Source organism: Typopeltis vanoorti, chromosome 4, assembly GCF_054136105.1.
Source record: "Typopeltis vanoorti isolate ZY-2024b chromosome 4, IOZ_Tvanoo_1.0, whole genome shotgun sequence".
Taxonomy (NCBI): Eukaryota; Metazoa; Arthropoda; class Arachnida; order Uropygi; family Thelyphonidae; genus Typopeltis; species Typopeltis vanoorti.
This window is the reverse complement of record NC_143552.1, coordinates 58,196,682-58,218,387: the sequence shown is the minus strand read 5'-3', so window position 1 is coordinate 58,218,387 and position 21,706 is coordinate 58,196,682. Positions and strand designations below refer to the sequence as shown.

At 35.6% G+C, this 21,706-nt stretch overlaps 1 protein-coding gene across 1 annotated transcript in view; it reads left to right on the top strand.

Annotated features, from left to right (window-relative positions):
* Positions 1 to 20,863, top strand: part of LOC150107338 (uncharacterized) — a 47,863-nt gene extending 27,000 nt beyond the window's left edge. The window contains exons 5-13 of the mRNA XM_090391803.1: positions 1,909 to 2,017; positions 3,990 to 4,018; positions 8,029 to 8,226; positions 8,494 to 8,622; positions 10,268 to 10,333; positions 12,359 to 12,469; positions 17,362 to 17,543; positions 20,458 to 20,491; positions 20,661 to 20,863. Of these exons, the coding sequence (XP_090247929.1) occupies positions 1,909 to 2,017; positions 3,990 to 4,018; positions 8,029 to 8,226; positions 8,494 to 8,622; positions 10,268 to 10,333; positions 12,359 to 12,469; positions 17,362 to 17,543; positions 20,458 to 20,491; positions 20,661 to 20,816 (1,014 nt within the window). The 3' untranslated portion in view covers positions 20,817 to 20,863. The remainder of the gene's footprint in view (positions 1 to 1,908; positions 2,018 to 3,989; positions 4,019 to 8,028; positions 8,227 to 8,493; positions 8,623 to 10,267; positions 10,334 to 12,358; positions 12,470 to 17,361; positions 17,544 to 20,457; positions 20,492 to 20,660) is intronic.
* Positions 20,864 to 21,706: the final 843 nt, after the last annotated feature.

Below are 21,706 nucleotides of genomic sequence, written 5' to 3'. Positions count from 1 at the left end.
ATTTCCACAGAAGAAGACCCTCAAACAGAGCTTAACTTCCTGAAAAACACCTTCTTAAATAATGGATATTCGTCTCGTAACATCACTAAACGTTTGAGACCATGCCAACATCCTCGACAAGAAGATGAGTCCAACCCTATCACTCATATACAGTTACCTTTTATCAGCACTCTTACCCCAAAACTAGCTAAGATTCTGAAAAAATTCAACATAAAGACCGACTATACTACGCTGCCAAAACTTCGTTCTTTTCTGAGTCGACCAAAACCAAAACACAACCATCTGCATTTTCCTGGTGTTTATAAAGTTTTGTGCAACTGTGGTCGACCTTATTTTGGCCAGACAGACAAATCTGTTTCACTTCGTCTTGAGGAACATAGACGTGACATCTCCTACAGTAGAGCACGAGCGAGCGCCCTTTCCAGTCATGTCCTTTTCTCGGCAAACTCTAACCTTGAAGAACAGCCACATCAAGTTGATTGGGAACGCACTACTAATTTATATATTTGCAAGGATGAATTCGAAAGAAGAATTATCGAATCAAAAGAAATAGTTCTGGACCCTTCACATTTAAACAATAATCTTAGCTACAATCTACCTGATTCCCATAGCGCAGTAATCCAGTACTGGCGCTCAAAAATTAGCTGTCGCACACATTCTACTCATGCCAACGGTAGCACGCGGTCACCTATTCAAATATGACTGTTATTATTCTGCTTTTTATTAAGCTGTAAAGTTAATTTTTTACCGTGTTATTTTATATCTTATGTTTTTATTTCTCACCTGAAGAAGTCGGAGCACCGATGAAACTAGTTGTGATGTATTAAAGGTTTTTGTTATACTTTCTCGGGTTCTAGTCAGTTAAATTTAGTTTTATATATATATATATATATATATATATATATATATATATGTATATATATTTCACAATATTAATTAAACGTTGAAATATTCACTTTATTTGCACTAAATAAGCATCTCTAAGAGACCATCTCCTACTTTCTTTACTTATTTAAGTATTTTTAATGAATCCATTTTTTTCTGTTTTACATTTCCAATGATGTTCGCAGCAGTATTTTATGCTTATAACAATAAATTAAATTCATATTTTCGTGCATTTTTTTATCTTAGAATAAGAGCAAAATACACGTTTTCGCATGAAGTAACTTCACTATTGGCAATTTGCATATTGAAAGCAATCAATTTAATGTCACTATTAAATTGCTTTGCTTTGAGCATCCCGTATTGCCTACATTACGAGTCACTGCTCAGACCTGTTTGTCTGTAAAAAAGCGCCTCCATAGCACAATTGGAAGAACAGCAGAATGTTGCACCGTTCGATTAAAAAACACGAGTTGTGTTTGTGACGTCTCTTTAAATGTTTTGTTTTCCTCCCTTCAATTAAAGGTGAGTTAGCTGATCACATACGAAGGTAACAGGGTTTTGTCTCCCGGAAACTCGGGTTTCTCATCCCGCGTACAGGGAAATCAGCCATGAGAACATGCGCAATTTAAAGACAAAAATACTGTTTTTGGTAGGGATGGGCGGTAGATTGCGTTGATGGTAGTGTCATTGTGTGTAGTTGGAGAATTAAGTAATAGCGGAGACGGTGAGATGTGTAGCGAAATGCCCTCCCGCGATGAGTTCTTGAATACTTGAAAATTACATTTCAAGTATTTACATTTCAGAAAATATTCAGAACACTTGAAATTACATTTAATTTTTTCAATATTATTTAAATCACTGGGAATTAAAAAATAGTCCGTTTTTGTTTTTGTGGGATTACTTCTGAGTTTTAATATATTAAAAATACAACACTTTGAACGAATGTATTTTATGATGTTTTTAAAATAAAAAATTCTTTTGCCGAAACTAACGTATAACGAGGCTGTTTCTCCCCATCTTTAGAAAGCTCCTGCTGCACCATCAGCACCAACTGCACCACCAAAACCAACTGCACCACCAGCACCGGCTGCACCACCAGCATCAGCTGCACCACCAGCACCGGCTGGACCAAGTAAGTTATTACTTTGGTATTTTTTAAAATTATCTATTTACTCTATTTATTTATCTATTCCTCTAAACAGATTACGATACGAATCATCAATATATTCATTAATATTAAATAATCATAATGTCATAAACATTATAAACTTTATAATATTTTCAAAAATCATTCAGAATCATGTGTCACAAGAAATATGAACCAAAAATTGTGGATCACATCAGGTTTACGCTATCTGGTTATCATACATATCCGAAAATCTTAAATATTCAGCGGATGTTTCTTGGTACACAGTACTTTAAACATAAAAAAATAAATATTCAGCACTTCTTTTATGCTAAAGAAGTATTGATTAAAATAAAGATTAGGAAGAAAGAAGAAATTTATTAACACTGGATCTGTAATAGGATCTTGAGTCTCTGTAAGTTGTACTTTTTACGAAATACTTATGGAAGATTATTATTCGGATGAACAGAATTAGAAGGAAAGAATAATGAAGAAAAATTAGTTCGGCGAGAGTTTGGACTGAATGGGATACAGTCCGAACTGCAGCTTGTAAAATGCTCACAAGAAAATGGAAGATTATAGATATCTATTTACAAAAGGTAATGCCCACTGTAGCCTCATCCCCCATTCCCCCCCATCTTTTTTTTTTTTTACATATCAGGTCCAACAGCCTATCGCTTCCGAGTACCTTAGATTTTCATAAACGTAATCAATATTAGGTTTATGAAAAGATATAGATCTTTTCATTCATCAATCAATAGAGTGGTTAATCCTATCGACAGGGCCCACTAAGCCTATCAATGCATGAGTTAACTGGTTTTAACTCTCTTTGCAGGAGAGAACGAATTTCTGGAAGGATAAACTCAACAGCCTTTTTATGAGACAAACGACTCGCTTTCACTCTAAAAGCTCTTATAAAATGCCTTGCGTCCTGGACAGGATTCTAATTTAGATCTATCCAAGTAACACAATTATCACTGACTGCGTTACTGAGGAGATTGCATTTGGTAGTATTTAGCACATTATTTCAGCAAAATCTTATTATCTAGATAGATAGATAAATAGATAGAGACGGGGGGAGAGAGAGAGAGAGAGAGAGAGAGAGAGAGAGAGAGAGAGAGAGAGCGAGAGCTGAGTTTGGGGGGGGGGGGAAGAGTAGATGGGAAATGATTTTAACAGCAAGGTGTAAAACCACAAGCTTGCGTATTTATAGGTCTGAGAAATTAGATGTTTAATCTCTAGAACAGAGTTCTGGATAATCTAATTCTTAATCCCACCTACGGTACGATGCATTCTTACCTACGAAAGGTAAAAATGAGAAAAAAAAAGTCAATTAGCTTCAGTGCAGCTAGTTTTAGGGGATCGGAAATCAGCATACCACATCTAGAAAACTTTTGAAGTTAAAGTCTTTCTAATAAAATAAACTAGATGTTATGGAAAGGTAATATTAGACAGAGTTAGTGAAGTGGGGGAATGGGAGTCTGTTGAAAGAAGTGAATGCCACTAGGGCTATAGCATTAAAATAAACTCCAGCAGTTAATTCTGATACAAAAGAATGCAACTGGTCTCAAGAAACGAACTAAATCAGGATTCTGCAATATGAAATAATCCAAAAGAGAATTTTTGTAGAAATAAATTGTTTACTCACTGTACTGCTGCAATCAAATCTCTAGCTGATGGTTAATGCATTTGTCTAATAAATTAATGAAAGCTGCTTTTATCTGAGATATTCTTTGCGGCCTTCAACTGATCCACCACAGATTAGTGGAAGGCTGTAAAGATTTTTTTCGGCAGCGAATTTCGCTGAAAAATTACCTTCTTGACTTTAAAAGGATGGGTTTGATTTTATTTTTACTGAAATTTAAATAAATAGAAAGTAATCATCTAAAGAATGTATTTAAACTATGACAAATTCTAATAAATGTACTTGCTTTTAAGGTTATGTACAAATTATGACGTTTCTTTTTTTACTTTGCAGTTGAAGGTGCAAATGATGTTCTAACAGCGGTAAGAATTTTATCTCCTACATTCAGTTTGTTATGAATTTCCCACTTTGTATGAATTTTTACAAATCACGAAAGCAAACGATCTGAAAGTAATGTTTACTTTGCGTAGCGGCCTCTTGTGTTGCATTTTTTTCAAAAAAAAAAAAAATCCTTTACATTTTGCTTTGTTTAACATATGGATAAATCTTCCCTCCTATCAACATTTAATTATTAATATTTATAATGACGGAGTATAACATAAATAAATACAAGTAAATTCATAAATATATAAGTAATTACAACGAATGGAGTATAATATCTCCATAAATTAAAAAATTCCATCAACTGAAATCCTGTATGACCTTTCAAAAGTCTCAATCATATCACCCCCCCCCCCCTCTTTCTCCTGTTTTCTAGTGTCTGCAGTCTACAAATTCTCAATCTGTCTTCATAATCAGTATTCCATAATCCAGATATCATTTTTAACACTCTCCTTTGCACTTTTTCCACTGTATTAGAATCACAACGGAAACCAGGAGCCTGCGCACAATAGTTCAAGTGAGGTCTTATCAAGGTCTTGCAAAAAGGCAAAATGACATCCTTATCTTTACATGTGAACGTTCGTTTCAGCATTCCAATTATCTTTTGAGTTCTATTTGCAATCTTTGCTACATGGTCCCCTGAACTTTAACTTCCTATCTACTAATACTCCAAGATCCCTAGCCTCATCAGTTTCTTCTACCATAATCCCACCAATATAATACGATATTGGATATCTAATCACACCAAAGTGAATGATTTTACATTTATTGACATTGAACTGACATCCATTTTCCCATACCCACAATTCCAGCCTATTAAAATCATTCATTTTTATTATTATTATTTTTTTTTATGTTGTGCCCATACACAAGAGAGGTTGGTTGGTCAACCTATAATACATTAGTACCGTGTATGAGTAGTGGGTTGGGAAAGGAGGAACTTGTTTACATTTGATTTAAATGACTGTAAATTGTATTCCTTGGGAAATACAGCAGGTGGGAGACTGTTCCACAGTGCAGCAGTTGCAGGGACGAAGGAGGAGGAAAAGAAACTTGTTCTGTTTATTTCTAGGTGTACTGTGAAGGGATGTTGAACCGAAGCTGCACGCGTTCCAACGAACTTAGTACTGAGTGGAGAAATTATTGATGTTATTTCATATGAGCATTTCCCATGGAAATATTTGTAGAATATACATACTGCAGAAACCATACGTCTGTGTGGAAGTTGGGGGGAGAGAGTTGGTAAGGGATGGATCACTGATGAGTCTAACTGCTCTCCTCTGTATTGAGTCGAACATTTTGAGAGAGCTTTTAGGGGCACCACCCCATATGTGGGATCAATATTCAACAGCTGGGAGGATTTGTGATTTGTATACTATTAACAGCTGTTCAGGTGCGAAGTAACGTCTTGAGCGAAAGAGAAATTCTAGTTTTTTTGAAGCTGAGGATGCAATGGTTGCGATGTGTTTATGCCAGAAGAGGTTTGATGTGAGTGTAATTCCAAGAAGATCTCAAACTTTTTGGAAATTTGGGAATCGTCAAAAAGGATACTAGGAAAAAATGATTCTATTTTATGGGAAATAGTATAGAACTGGTTTTATTAGCATTGAAATTAATGAGGTTATCCGAATCCCATTGTTGGATGGCTTGGAGATCGGAATTGAGGGTGGTGGTGGTGGTTGATGTTCTGTAGGTTGAAATGAGTTGTGTAGGGTAAGGTTTATCAAATGCAAGCGAGGAGTGTAGTGTGCTGTCGTCTGCAAAACTGTATATTGGGTTGGAGGTCAATTGAAGTAGATTGTTGATATATAGCAGGAAGAGGGTTGGTGAGAGGACAGAACCTTGTGGAACCCCGGTATTAATTGAATGGTGAGAGAATAGAGAGCCATCCACCATCACACACACAGTGTGCGTCCAGACAGAAAGCTGCCAATCAAACTACAGAAGTCCTGGGTCAGGCCGAATGATGGTAGTTTGCTTAGTAAGCCTTTGTGCCAGACCCGGTCAAAGGATTTGCAGATATCAAGTGCAACCACTTGAGATTCGCCAAACTTCTCCATGGCATTTGTCCAGAGATGGGTGACATATGTGAGCACATCATTAGCAGCATTCCTGATAATCCTACCTCTATTTGCATCATCAGCAAATAGCTGTATGTCGATTGTCAAATCCTTCCCAGTATCATTAATGTACATATTGAATAACAGTGGACCAAGCACTGATCCTTGTGTGCACCGCTGGTTATCTTAAATCTTGCAGACTCACATCCCCTCATGACACTTTTTGATAGTCAGTAAGTCATCCTCTTATCCACGCTAATATTCTATAATCCAAACTCATATTCTCCAATTTATGCAACAGTCTAACATGCTGAATTCTGTCAAAAGCCTTAGCAAAATCCAAAAGTATCATGGTGTATCCATTCCCCTTGTTTAGTTCAATGGTAACATTGTTACAGAATGTGAGCAATTTGCTAAAACATGACCTTCCCTTAGTAAACCCATGTTGCTCATTGCTCATTGCAATGAAGAGATTCACTGTCAACCCATTTCTGAATGCGAGCCCTAAGCAATTTTTCCAAAATATTCACCACCACTCCTGAGATACTAATATACTAATTGGTCGATAGTTGGATACATCGGTCTTTGCAACCATCCTTGTGCAATGGAATTACCATACATTCTTTCCATTCCTGCGGAATACTCTGCGACTCATATTAAACAGCCTGATCAAAGGAATAGCTTCAGCTGAATATTCTTTTAGCACACACGTGTTGATCTCCATCAGTCCTATTGCTGAATTCTTATTCAGTTTGTGCAACATCTCTAATACATCTTCCTCATATACCTGAGTTTCTCCATGCAGTGAAAAGGTAGTAGTGAACTCAATGTTGCATACACCAGGTTGATAGCTTTTAACAAAATGGACACTCATTAGTTGATCAATCTCTTCTACATCTGTTACCCTCACACCATCTGCATTTAGAAGAGTTATTCTTTCATATACATTCTTTCTTTTACTTGCAGCATATCGATAGAATTCTTGTGGGTTGTCTTTAGCACTCAGAGCCAGTTTCTTTTCATACACAGGCTTTGCTTTCCGTACAACAGTGTGACTATTCTAGCCTGCTTCTTATAATTTTCATAACAGACATCATCCTTACACACACACACACACACGGTATTCCTTCCACATCATCTTTTTCTTATGAATCTCTTGCTTAATAAGATTACACATCCATTTGACTCCTTCTCTATTTATTCTTCGAACTCTCGGGACACATTCTGATATCGTATCATTTAAGTACTGTTTAAATGCTTCCCATGCACTGTCGATATTCTTTCCATCCATCAACCGATCCCATTCCACTGAACTCAGTATACTCCTCAGTTGGCCATAATTTCCTGCTTTGTAGTTTAGCATGTAACCTTTTCTGAATGGAGCGTTCATAAACTTAGTCACTTCCCAAGTGAGTACCGCATGATCACCGTCACCAACTTTAGGCAGAATAGTTACATCTTTAACTGAAACTCCCTCTGATACTATATTATATTTAGTAAGTTTAAATTTCAAATCCTTCAATGTCACATTGAAAACAATATTGCTGATCACGGAATTCAACTAGTCAGTCTTCCAACGATTTCACGAAAAAAACATTTAAAAAAAATCTATAACTCATTTTACGATGTATTCGGTATATTATTCAAGACGAGAATAATTTACACTATGAGAAAGCCATCTGGCAAGTTTTTGCACCAGCCTTTATTTTCTACAAACTATCGTCACCAATGGCATCGTTAAATAATTATTAATTGGTTAATTTATTTGTCAAGTAGTTTTTCTTCTTTCCCTTTTTTTGGGGGGGAGGGTGATGTAGGGTACTTTTAAAGAGCTGTGAATAATACGGTCAGGAGATTATCTATTGCAAAGTATTATATGTTCATTATTATTATTATTATTGTTGTTATTATTATTATTATTATTATTGTAGTTAGCTGATCTAAATGAACGCGTCAGCAAACTCGAAGAAGGTCCATCACTAGACCAGTTGAAACAAATAGCAGATGAACTTGCTGAAGAAATAACTCGTCTCAAGGAACGCCTCGACGGTCTGAGTCTTGATTTGAATAAATTAGCACAGAGGGTTGCGGCGATTGCTGGTGGAAAAGTTAGTGAAATCGAGCCAGAGGTGAGAAAAACCATAAGTTTCATAATAAACAAACCCCTTACATATCACAAAATTAGTTACAAAGGTTCTTTATAGCTAATTTTGTTCAAAAGGTTCTTTATTAGTAGTCTTGTGAATAAGCTGACTTTTGTAAATTATCATGGGCATCAAGATCGTAGAAACAGTAGTATCTTCTCTTATCTCTATTTTTATATATAAAACATTTTTATCTGAAGGAAGCATATTAGAGCTTTCAATTCATGAACTTAATTTTAATACTCAATACAGGAACAAGAAGATGAATCTTTGTGGGATATCTACGAGCAGCTGAAATGGTTACAAGCAATGATTGAAGAGCTTTCAAGAACAGCAGCTCAAGTGATTTCTGACCATAAGAATAAACGCCAGGAAATTGAGGTGAGTTTGATAACCTATTAAAATGTGATCACTAGAACTTACCTGTTTTTTAATAGCATAGTTTTTAGCAAATAAAAAGACTTTTTTAAACATGGAAAAATATTTCTTAATAAAGGAGTTTGACTTTTATAGGAGTTGCAGATATATATATATATATATATATATATATATATATATATATATATATATATATATATATATATATATATATATATATATATATATATAAAGTCTAGTCACCGACTGGAGGAACTTTTTCTAAGCCTTTCTTCGGCCGATTCCCGAGTTAGTCGATCTCTGGCACAGACAAACGGGTTTTTCCTCCCGGAAGCTCGGGTTTTTCGTTCCGTAAACTCAAGAAAATCGACCGTAGTACCCACATTATTTCAGACAGTAACATATCTTGTTAGGGTTTGGTACCAAGAGATGGCAGCACTTGTCTGCCAGCCTCTTCATCGGTGGCTGCTGTAATTAGTGATAGACATGGGCCAGCTATCTCTGATTGGCTACCGGTGGAGATTGAACTGCCCACTCAATCTCCAAAAGCTAGATAGGGTATAAAGGTCTCGCCTACTCCCTATAAGGGAATAAAAGGCGTTAGCTGATTTTTTTATGTATATATAAGAATTGTCGTAAGGTGAATGGATGAGGAATTCATGAAATCTCGTTTTCTTTAAGAAGTTGTAATTTTTTTAAACTTTTTACAGCAATGGAAAATCTCATGTCAAAAATCTAATAAAAAGTATACTGACTATCGTACTTCTGTTTTGAGAGAGAGAGAGAGAGAAGTATATTTGCTTCTCAAGCACAAGGTATAATAAATTTAGTTTAATCCTTTATCCAAGTGTGAGCAAACAAAGTTTGCGCCTGAAAGTATCTTCAGGACTGGGTTAAGATGGTACAACACCAGGGCAACTCGTTGCAAAGGTGGAGCAAGCTACCAACACTCCTATCTCAGTATCTCCTATAATGCAAAACACATCTCCTTGCGGATATGTCTAATGTTATGCATTAAGGGAAGGGCCACTACCCAGACTAGTTTCGACCTTTATTGAGGTCTCTTCAGTGGGAGCCAGGCCCAAGTGGAGATATCAGGCAGAAGCATTAGTAGGTCAGTAAATTATTAAAAAAGGGTGGCACACCAATTGGCAATTCCTATAGGTAGAGATGACCTACTAATGCTTCTGCCTGATATCTCCACTTGGGCCTGGCTCCCACTGAAGAGACCTCAATAAAGGTCGAAACTAGTCTGGGTAGTGACCCTTCCCTTAATGCATAACATTAGACATATCCGCAAGGAGATGTGTTTTGCATTATAGGAGATACTGTGATAGGCGTGCTGGTAGCTTGCTCCACCTTTGCAACGAGTTGCCCTGGTGGTGTACCATCTTAACCCAGTCCTGAAGATACTTTCAGGCGCAAACTTTGTTTGCTCACACTTGGATAAAGGATTAAACTAAATTTATTATACTCTAACCAAGTGGAAAATAAACTTTTAACAAGCACAAGGTAGTTGAACCCTTTACTGCGTACATCATTGCATTATCAGAATCCTAGATTTCATTAGCTTAAAAAATAGCAAATTTATAATTTGTTATTTTGCAAATAATTGTAAATATGCAATTATTCTTATCTTCTTTTATAGGAGTTGCAGAGCTGTATAGACATAAGCTGCACACCAAAAACGAGAAAGGTCAAGACATTTTCAGAAGTAAGTTTTCTTATTTTTGGTTCATTTTTATCGTTTTGCCTAATTATGTTTCTTAATTTATACTCTTTAATATAGAAATCTTGGAAAACACTTTAGTCTTGAGAAGTAATTAAAAATAGACAATGAACAATATTTAATAACAAAAATCGGAATTTTGCATATTGGAATTTTCAGAGCTCGTAACTGAATGACTAATAAAATTTATTTACACAAACCTTAAATGATCTAATTGTGGGGAAAATAACTGAGTCCTTTAAACTGCATCCTACAAACATAGACGTTTATCTGTTAACAACGAATACTCATAACCCCCCCTCCCAAAAAAAAAAGGTTAAGAAACATAACAGCAGACTAACTGAACCTAAAACTACGGATTTTCTTCTAAAGTAACACACAACCTAATCTAAGAAATAAATTAAAGTGGTTGTTCTAGAAGAAAATATACAGTTTTAGGTTAACAACAACAAAGAATACAATTCCAAGCGAGAAAGAAAATGTACAAAGAACTTCGTTGTCTCTGGAATTTGAATTAGGTGACAGGAGCAATGACATCAAAAAGCTTCAACTTAAATCATCAAGTCGCTATATTTAATTTAAATGCAAACAGTATTCAGCAACACATTAGTTCTTGAGGGGTCAATTAACTCAACCAGTATAAGTGCATATCATGAAATATCTTCAATAAAATAAAGACGAAACAAGTTGAAACCTGTTTGCGAAAGCTTGCCTAAAAGTAATGGCTCCTTGTTTGTTTTCTTCGATGCGGATGAAACATTATTTACAAAATATTTTTCTAAATTCCGTCACAAAGTTCGCCAACTCAAAAGTAGTTCTTCAACCCCGCACCTCGTCTGCTTTTGAAACACATGCTTTATGCTTTCTGGGAAGTGAATAGTATAGCTCAGCAATACGCCACTTTTACATTGAATGGCCAATGACTCTATGCGCTTCCAGAGCTATTTCTTCCACAGGAATCCTACTCTTGGAAATTTGATGATTATCCCACCTCATTCCATCCGATTTGCTGATGATGGATCCTATCACGAACGTCGTATTTTACTACATCTCAAAGTGCTCATTGAGATTGAAATCCTAGTTGCACATTTTGCTTCCTATGATACATGTGAAAATAGATCATTAACGAGCAGTATTAATTTTATGCAATAATATCATGAAACTCACACAGATTTCACGAAACATCAGACGAGATAAAATAGTACTTGCATTGAAACTCAAAACAAGAAAAGCTGAAATTTCAGTCAAGTACCCAGCATATCAGATCTCATAAGAAATTTTACATGAATGATGGATGGAAATGTTTGACGTCCATAAATTCCGAACACGGAGATTTAAGTGAAAACATGAAAACATATTCAAAGCTGCAATTAAAAAAAAAAAAATTCTCTTATTCTCGTGTTAGCTTCGTTGGGCTTTTGTTCGTCGTAGAAATAATAACTACAGAATGACAAGGAGTCTATAGTGAATAATTTTTTTGATCATACTGTAAAACAAATTTTAATTAATATATTAAACTATTATGAAATTAGTTAGTTTTGAACTTTTTTAGAAGAGTTTCTCAAACTCTTAAAGATTAAGAGGGCCTTTTCTCCCCTCTGAAATCTGACTGTTCATCCTTTCAGGTTGACTGCTTATCCGTTATTCCAGTGTATTGGAAAACTAGTTATATATTTGAAGTAATGCTAATAATTTTGTGGGCCAACACACAAACATTTATTATACTTCAAAAGGTTCTTTAATAAAATATTTCGGTTACATTTAAAAATAAGTTTTTTCTATGGTATGAGCATACTGAATTAACAGATTTAAAAGATTTAAAATTCGAAAAAAGGAAGCAAAAGACTAATCAAATAAAACATTAATTAGTAGACTAGTGTTATATTTATTCCTGATTATGAAGTTAATGCGCTATAATTTACGCAAACTAGCCTATGTTATGATCACTGTAAAGCCTTATCATATTAACGCTATTATGAGCATAATAGTTTTAATGTCCTTTGTTTCCAGCCTCCAGAATATAGAAGTCTTAAACGTAAACTGAAGAAGGTAGCATCAGAAACGGTATTTGGAACTTTAGGAACAGGTGTTCAAGAGATGATGAACAGACTTGCCACTAACGTAAGTAGATCATTTTAGACCAGCTTTGCAGACATTTTCTATTGGTATTACTCGCCTAGAATTTAAAAATATTATTATTACTATTATTATTATTATTATTATTATTATTATTATTATTATTATTATTACGGGCGACTCCAAGGAGTCCTTAAACTCATCGGAGGAGGCCCTAAACATCATGTCCATCACAACGATTCGACATTCACACAGTATCTATCATACTTTGCCTTGAACTCATTCACCGTCATAGCACCCACAACAGACTCTGGCAACTTATTCCACTCATTTACCACTCTAAAAGTAAAAACACACTCCTGCCCAGCTTCCATGGATGTACCCCTAGTCCTTCCACCACCAGTCCTGTTCTCAAAAATATCCTTTTAATTAATCCTATAGAAACCCTTCAGCAATTTGAATGTCTCAATCATATCTCCCCTTTTCCGCCTATCAACCAATTTCTGCAACCAAAAATCTTCAACCCGTTTTCATAAGGTTCATTTTATAGACCTGCTGTCATCTTGGTCACTCGCCTCTGGATCCACTTAACCTCCTCCCCATCAAGAAGAAACCTAGGTGACCGAATCTGTGCACAGTAGTCGAGATAGGGTCTTATCAAGGCTCGATACAGAGGAACAATAACTTGCTTATCTCTGCTCGTCAAAGTATTCTTCAGCATTCAAGTGATTTGATGAGCTGATTTAGCCACTTTTGCAATGTGCCCCCTAAACTTCAACTCCCTATCTACCAACACTCCCAAGTCCCTGGCCTCATCAATCTCCTGGAGTACAGTTCCACCAATGTGATATACTGCTGCTAATCCTTTCGTCCCAAAATGCATAACCTTACATTTTGCCACATTAAATTGACATCCATTCGCCTTAGCCCAGACCTCCAATCTCTCCAGATCATCCTGCAAAATTTTAACATCTTCTACATTCACGATTGCCCTACCCAAATTTGCATCATCAGCGAACAAATGAACCGTTTCTCTCAGATCCTTCCCTATATCGTTAATGAATAAATTAAACAGCAGTGGTCCAAGAACAGAACCCTGCGGCACACCACTAGTCACAAGCCGTCTTTTGGACTGTTGATGGAGAGATACCAGAGAGGAGTTTACTCCTGAGTAAACTACTCTCTGGTATCTCTCCATCAACCACTATCTTATCCATATCACCAACCCTATATCCATTCCCATATGTTGCAGTTTACGGATTAGAATTCCATGTGGTATCCTGTCAAAGGCCTTAGCCATATCCAGCAGTATCACTGTAAACATATTACCCTTATCCAGTTCGGCCGTCACTGTGTTATAAAACCTGAGCAAGTTACTGAGGCATGATCTACCCTTCATAAAACCATGCTGTCTCCCCATACAGTATCTCATCATCAATCCATTCTTGTATTTTTCCCTTGACTACTTTCTCGAAGACCTTGACAACCACTCCTGGTATGTTGATCGGTCGGTAATTTGCAACAGCAGTCTTGGAACCTCCTTTATGCAGTGGAACTATTTTCCCCTCTTTCCCCCCCTTCGGGATTAACCCAGACTCGAGACTCAAATTAAACAAAATGGTCAAGGGCACTGACAATTCTTTAGTCACTTCACGTACGACACGAACTGGTATACCATCCAGTCCCACAGATGTATTCACATTGAGGTTTTGTAATAGACTATTCACCTTCACTTCATTCACCACAATTCCCGTATAAGCTGTTGGTTCCTTCATTCCTACAATATCACCACCTAGATGATATACTCTTGCAAAGTGCTCACTCAGTAATTCCACTATATCGACTGATTCAGTGACCTCACTACCATCGGCATTCCTTAAAATCATTCTGCCGTGTATGTGTACAGTTTTTCTTTTACTTGCAGCATATTGAAAGTTCTCTTTAGCTTGCATGGCTAATTTCCTTTCATAATCCGCTTTTGTTTTTCTTACTACACTCGTTACCCTTCTGGCCTGGGCTTTATACCGTTCATGTGCCTGCAGGTCACCATTCTCCTTAAATTCCCTCCACAGTTGTTTCTTTTTTTTTTTTTTTGCAACTCAAGTTTAATGGTGTTATTCATCCATTTAACCCCTACTTGATTTACTATTCGGACTCTAGGTATACAGTCAGCCGCAACCTCCTGCAAATGCTCCTTGACCACTTCCCATGCCCTATCAACATCCAGCCCTTGCAGTTTTACATGCCATGGCACTGAACCAAGCAATCTCCTAAGCTTGTCATACTTGCCAGCACGGTAATTCCATATGTACCCTGTCTTAATCGAAAATTTCATACATTTGACCACCTCCCAGGTCAAGACCGTATGATCACTCTCACCAATAGGTGGCAACATGGTCATGCTTGTTACAGTTAAATTCTCAGATGCTATTACTAGGTGAAGCACACTCGAACCCCAAGTATTTCCCATTACATGCTGTCTCAGATAGTTATCCCTTAATAACTGAATAAAATCCAGTTCCTTCCTCACATATGTCCTCTCCTCCTTCCAATCGATGTTACCATAGCTGAAATCCCCCATAATAATTACCCTCCTTCCACTCATTTCATCAATTTGTCTATGCATACTATCCCCACCATCTATTCCATCACCTGGTCTATAGCAGCATCCAACTGTACATTTTGTTCCGTTAGTCTCAATCTCACACCAAATAACCTCAAATGAGCTCTTTTCACTATCCTGCAATACAACTTCTATTCTCCTTGGCTATCATCAATAACATCCCCCCCCCTTTTATTCTCTCTGTCCCTCCTGAACATACTATACCTTACACATTCTATCCCCTAACTATATCATTTTCTGTCAGCCATGTTTCACTAATGCCAACAACCTGTGGCCAGGAAGAGTCAACCAAGGCCAAAAATTCTTCCTTCTTATTCCTAATGCTCCTGGCATTAATATACATGAAATGCAGAGGTCCATTTGTCCAACCCGTATCTTGATGCGTTATACTAACTATCCCATTCTGATTTCTTGTCCTTCGTACTGGCTCGGGCACATTATATATATTCTTACACTCAACTGCCTCACTGATGTCTGCATATCCACTTCCTCCCCCTCCTTAATAGTTCTAGTTTCCCTGATTTTGCACATCCACTCTCACTTCGCTGAGCAACACTTTTTCCAGTCTTCGCACACCAAAACCATTATCCATTCAAATATAAGCCATCCATCTTGTACAAATCCTTTCGCCCATCAAACTCACTCCACACGTCCATAAACTGTGATACGGTAATGTTTTGCAGAATTTTTTAAGAGTAGGTAAATCTGAAATAATATACACTTGCTAATAGAATTTTGTTATGTGTAAATACGAAGATGAATATACAAGTGTATATAATACGCGTTAAACGAAAGACATATTAAAATAATTATAAACCTTTGGAGTATAGCAGTGGAAATCCACGAGAAATTGTTATTAAGGCTGTTATAACGGATTTAAACAACTTAAATCCGTTATAACAGCTTTGTTACTAACCTCACGGTTGCCTACAACATAATACGATATAATCAATTTTACAATTTTGATGTCAAATATGACAAGTTAAAGCCATTCACCAGTCGTTACTGTATTGTGAACACTGTTTAGTGCTGTTTTTATGTTCAGCGACTCCATCCATTACCTTTTTCTAGTGCCCCACTGAACACTATATTCACACAGTCGAGATGATATATCGTATGTGCACAGGACACACAAGCAACTAGTTAACGTCAATGGAATAGAAAGGGTGGGATTCTTCATCGTGTCCAAATATGCCGGATTTTATTTCACTGCGTAGATATATTATTATAAGAACGCTGGATGCTGGGAAATAGTTGAATTTGTCACGAATGCGCATTATGGTTGATTACAGAAGCTTAAATGTGATATATTGATAGTTGTCGTGCAATGTTTGTGAAAGGCTGGAGTAGTGAGGATATGAAACAGCGCCGTAACGCCTCTTTTGCGAATACCAGATGTGATTTAAACGTTCCTTCAGCACTGCAATAAATCTTCGCACTTGAAATAGTTCTGATATTTATTGATTTATAGGAATGACTCAGAAATGACAAGGTCTTTTGCTCACTCACACATACATCAATGAATGAACTAAACAGTTTGAAATTTGAAATGCTTCAAGCTCTGTTGAAGTACAAAATCTAAAATGATAACCGAATTTCAATAAACGTTCGATGCTGTAAGGTTATTAATTATGCCTTAGCAAATAGATACATGTTATTAACCAGTATAAGCTAGCAACATGCTAATAATTCAGATCTAGTTGTCAGTTTTGAGTAATCATTTATTAATAAAGTGATAGAGCGTGGAGTAACTATGAAGCGTTGTTAGACGAAATATTCTGTTTCTACAACATTCCATACTGAACACGTTCACCTGGGCTATGTTCGCATGTGTTGTGTACATTTGGCGGCCAACTCTCTTTCGAAACATTCAACCCCCACTACACACACACACACACACACACACACACACACGCACTCACTCATTCGTTTGCTATTCAAATTTATGCACTGTCGGGTTGCAAAGGACATTACAATCGCCTAATCAAACGTTCTTTGATTTAATAAGACTAAGTGAAAGAAGTGGCATAATTTAATTTTATTTGAGAATTTCAAGAATAAATTAAGCTTTTACTGAATTATTTGGCTTTCATGAAATTCAAACGTCGGATTATTTTTATGTACTCGGAAACTGATTGAAAGGATTAAGGCGCCATGAGAAACTAAAATTCTACTGAAAATTTCTAAAAAAAAATTTAAACAATTGAAAACACTTGAAACAGCATCCTTATTATGATATCATAAGTTCTGACGTTTCCTTTACCTAAAGACTAACAATTGAACGATGTTAATACATTAATATATTGTTTATTAGGAGCTTGCATGGATGAAGACAGTTCAGGATGTGTCTTCTAATATGAGCAGTAGGATGCAGCGAGCACAAATGAATTCCGTTCAAGACCGACTGCAAGAAAGATTCACCTTTATCCTAAACAGAATGAAGAACGTATCGAATAGTATTGAAAATAGCAACGCAGAAGCCACTCTCTATCCAAGGTAAGTTGTATTATCCAATATTTGTACTGAAAAATGTGAACGTCATCGTTTGGTTAATACGTATCATTTCATTATAAACTTAATGGGTATTCACGCAGCGTATAATTCAATTACATTAAATTTAATTACAACGCAACGCTTTGCTAGAGTTGGCTTCTTTTTAGATTGGATTGCAGTTACTAGGCTGTTACTTTGTCTTGTGTTAATTACGTAAGTGAATTATGGGATGCTGCTGGGCGAATATCGAAGTTCAAGTGGAAATAAATAACGTAACAGCAGCGATGTTAATCTACACTGCTGTAGCTTATTTTGTAGGAGCTGAAACATGTAGTCTTTGGAGATGGAAATATAATTAAGATTACAACTTCGCATTTAATTATGCTTGAAGAGTGACACTTAGCACGCATTATGCATTAAAACGAAAGTCAGAATAATGTGGTGCTTAAAATATAAGAAAACTTGGGATTTTTTTACTTCTAGTACGAATATATAGCATTTGATATTTGAATGTAATATCTTAGTTATCGATCATTTCTACCAAAGTCCTTAAACCTAATATGGAAAATTCAAAGCATTGGACTAATTTTAATGAAATTTGGCATCGGATGGGTTGGACTGGATGGAATTGCAGTAGAAGAAACCAAACCTATGGAACCAGTTTATTGAATTAATTGCACGTTTGCGCGCATTCTTCTATCAGTTTGACTTTCCTTCGAGTCCATCTGACGCATGACACGATTTTCAGCTGAAGGTAACTCAGCTGGTCTTCTACAATAGTTGCAGGGTTTCGTATACACAACAAACTGGCTACAAATCAGAAGAAGGTAACAGAATTAATGCAGACTGATTTCCTAAGCTTAGTTACTTCGGCCTTAATTCCAGCCAAACCAACCGAGCTTGTTAGCCTTACTGTTTTTTTTTTTTTTTTTGGATTAAAGTCGACTTTCTGAGAGAGGGAAAAATGTGTTACTTCCATATGAGATCGGAGAACTGACATCTTAAAAGTCTTTATAAAGATTCTTCCCTTCTTGACGAGATTTGAACCGAGAGCTTTCGAACCAAATGACAAGTGTCTCGTGTTCCTTCTGATTGCGGTACATATTAATAGTCTCTTTTGGTACTTGCCTTGCTACAATTCTTTATGGAAACATAATTTCGGCGACATGGATCTACATGACTGCAACTACATGGGTCCGCATGTGTATGCGCCTGTTAGTGATATTCAAGCCACAAATCATTCGACAAGAAGGTGTGAAATCTGGTTTAAAAAGACAGTTACTAAAGTTCGTTAGGAAAAACATGTGTTTAAGATACGTTCCTATAATAAGTACTTTATTATTATTATTACATGGCGAGCTATTTGCACACTTCACTCTCTCTCTCGCTCTTTTTTTTTTTTTTGCTCAAGTAAGCAGTTTTACTAACGGAGTACGCAAACCACAACTGTGAATACAGCCTATAGCAAGTATCTATTCCTTACTGACTGCTAACTTCAATCGGGTATTTGGAGGATTTCAACAACAACCGTGTTATAGGTTCTGTAACATTTCGAATGTGGGATCAATGTAGCATATTAACCGAGAGAAAACAAGAAATATTTTTCTACTTTCCGTCATGTGTCTCATTGGCTTATTCGACTTTGACTTTTGGTGTGAAAAGACTTGCATTCAAATCTCGTCTAGGATGAGAAGACCTTTAATAAGATTTTTTTTTTTCATCTGAAAATCCCTTTCCTCAGGAAACTATCGGAGTTTTCATATCGCAAACAGACAAATCTGACAGAGAACACATGCAATTAATAGACAGATTACAATGATAAGGATCATCATATTCCGTGTAATTTGTTTGAATATCCTCATCGTATAGCATAGCCTTGCATGGTTTTTTTTTTTTTTTACTTAATCGTAAACTAGGTATGTACGTTTTAAATAATGTGTATTGTGTGTGTGATGTATAATCAACAATCAGCGCACACAGTACACCTAATGTGTGTTCAGAAATATTCTTGCTAACACCAATATTTCATCAGCAAAACAAATGATTTCTTTAGGGTGAACTTAAAATAGTATAGCAATGAGAAAATTACTAGTGTGAAAATATCAAACATTAAAGAAACTACATTTAAGACTCTATTAGAAGAGTAGCTGAACTAACGATATAAATATATTTAGATAAAAGTGCATCAAACACATGGTTAGGTCTTAGTTTTTTTTTTTTTTTTTTTTTTTTTTAACCTGCAAAAATTTGGTTTCTGCAGAATGGAGGTAGGAAAAAACATGCAGGTGACAGGGGAAAAAAACAGGAAAAAGAAAAACTGGAAGAGTGGTATTTTTGCTTATTTTGTTGTATTGATGGAAACCTGGACTTCCATTTTCTGCCTTACATTTTGTTGGAAATCACCTCAGATTGTAGGATATGTTTTATCTGCGGAGGAAGATAAAAGCGTTATTCTATACATGTTGTATTTCTCTTGAAGAGGACGAATTATAAAGAGGTTCTTGCTATATTCATTTAATTGTGGTGTTGACAAATTTATTATTCAACACCACACAGTTAAATGGATATAACATAAGAATAATAAATTATTCTTATTTAAATTAAATATTTAAATTTATGTATTTATTAAATATACATTATGTATACATAAAAATATGTATTCATTATGTTGAATAAATATCAACACTACTTGTAATTTTAATCAGAGTTTGATCGTAATATTATACATACGCATGATTCTGGTCCTCTTCCTTTCCCTCAGCCTCACATACATTTAAAAACTGACTAGTGTGAGTTATATTAGTAATATTTTCATTTCTTTAGTTTTTGCAATATTAATAAAAATCAAATCATTTAACAAAACTTAAGTAAAAACTTGTAATACTTTATTATTATTATTTTTTTTTTTTTCGAACAGAGGTGCTGGAACAGATCCGGGTAAAAAAAAAGTGGTAAGTATCTAGCCGGCTATTAAATACTACCATTTTATTTTTAAAATAATCAGCATAAATTACAGTATCTATGCCAAATATTTACAAATTAGAAATTTACAATCCTAATATGTTTTAAATATTAAATTTATATGGGATAACATTTGAAGTACTTTTTTTTTTCTCTCAGAAGATTATTGAACCTGACAGTCATCGGACAAAACTGAAGGGAAATAAATCTGAAGATTACTTACGTACTACCTTCCAGAGGAAGCGGTCAGGAATGCTAGGTGGCGACAACAACATTCAGAACAACAATAGGCCGAAATCGTCGAGAACTCGATAATGAATTTGTTACTCTGTTTCAAAAATAAAATTTGATTGTGAATGTTATTTTTACTCTTAAGTTTCCGAACTCTCAAAAACATTAATCACACTTTAATTACATCCCTAATTAAAAATGTAGAGAAGAATCAAATTAAAATTCCAACTACAGAATTAATTTAATAAATGTTAGTATATTGAATTAATTTCAGCTTTGTTCTAGAATTTTAAAACGTTTTCTCTGATAATAATAATAAAGGACATTGTTTTTCGGGGACTACGAATGCATTACCATTCATACCGAAATGGTGAAATAAATCACAAACAAAAAATGAAGAGCTCGGTTATAAGTTTCTGAGATGACATTTCGAGTTTTGTGCTCAGCGCAGTCGTGACAGTTCTCTTCAGACGGAAATACCTGGGTTCGAATCCCGTGTAAAACATGAGGGTCTTTAATGAGGACTCTTCAACAGGTCTCATGTGGGAGTAGGGAAGGAGAGTTTTAACTCCTGGAAAACTTGATATTTCCTTTTCACAAAATAGGCAAACCGGCGGAAAAACAGGCGCAATTAATATACATAATCACTGTTCTCACAGCTTTTGGCCATAATTCCGTAATATGAAGCCTTCATATTCATCATAAACGAAGGCATAATCTGCATTCTATAGATATGTGATTTACTAACAAGTGGATTGTCAAATGATTTAGTTAGGTTTCAGTTTTTTTTTTTTTGCATTACTTCCTTTTATAATTCATTTTTGTCCCCATATACGAGTACATTAAGTTACGAATACTACCGTACCCTCTAGGTTTGTTGTCTATGGCAATTAAGGACTTTTTGTATATCATCAGCAATTCATCTCTGGAATCTATTCTCTTTCAGAGTTCATTTAGCATCAGTGTTTCCTCAT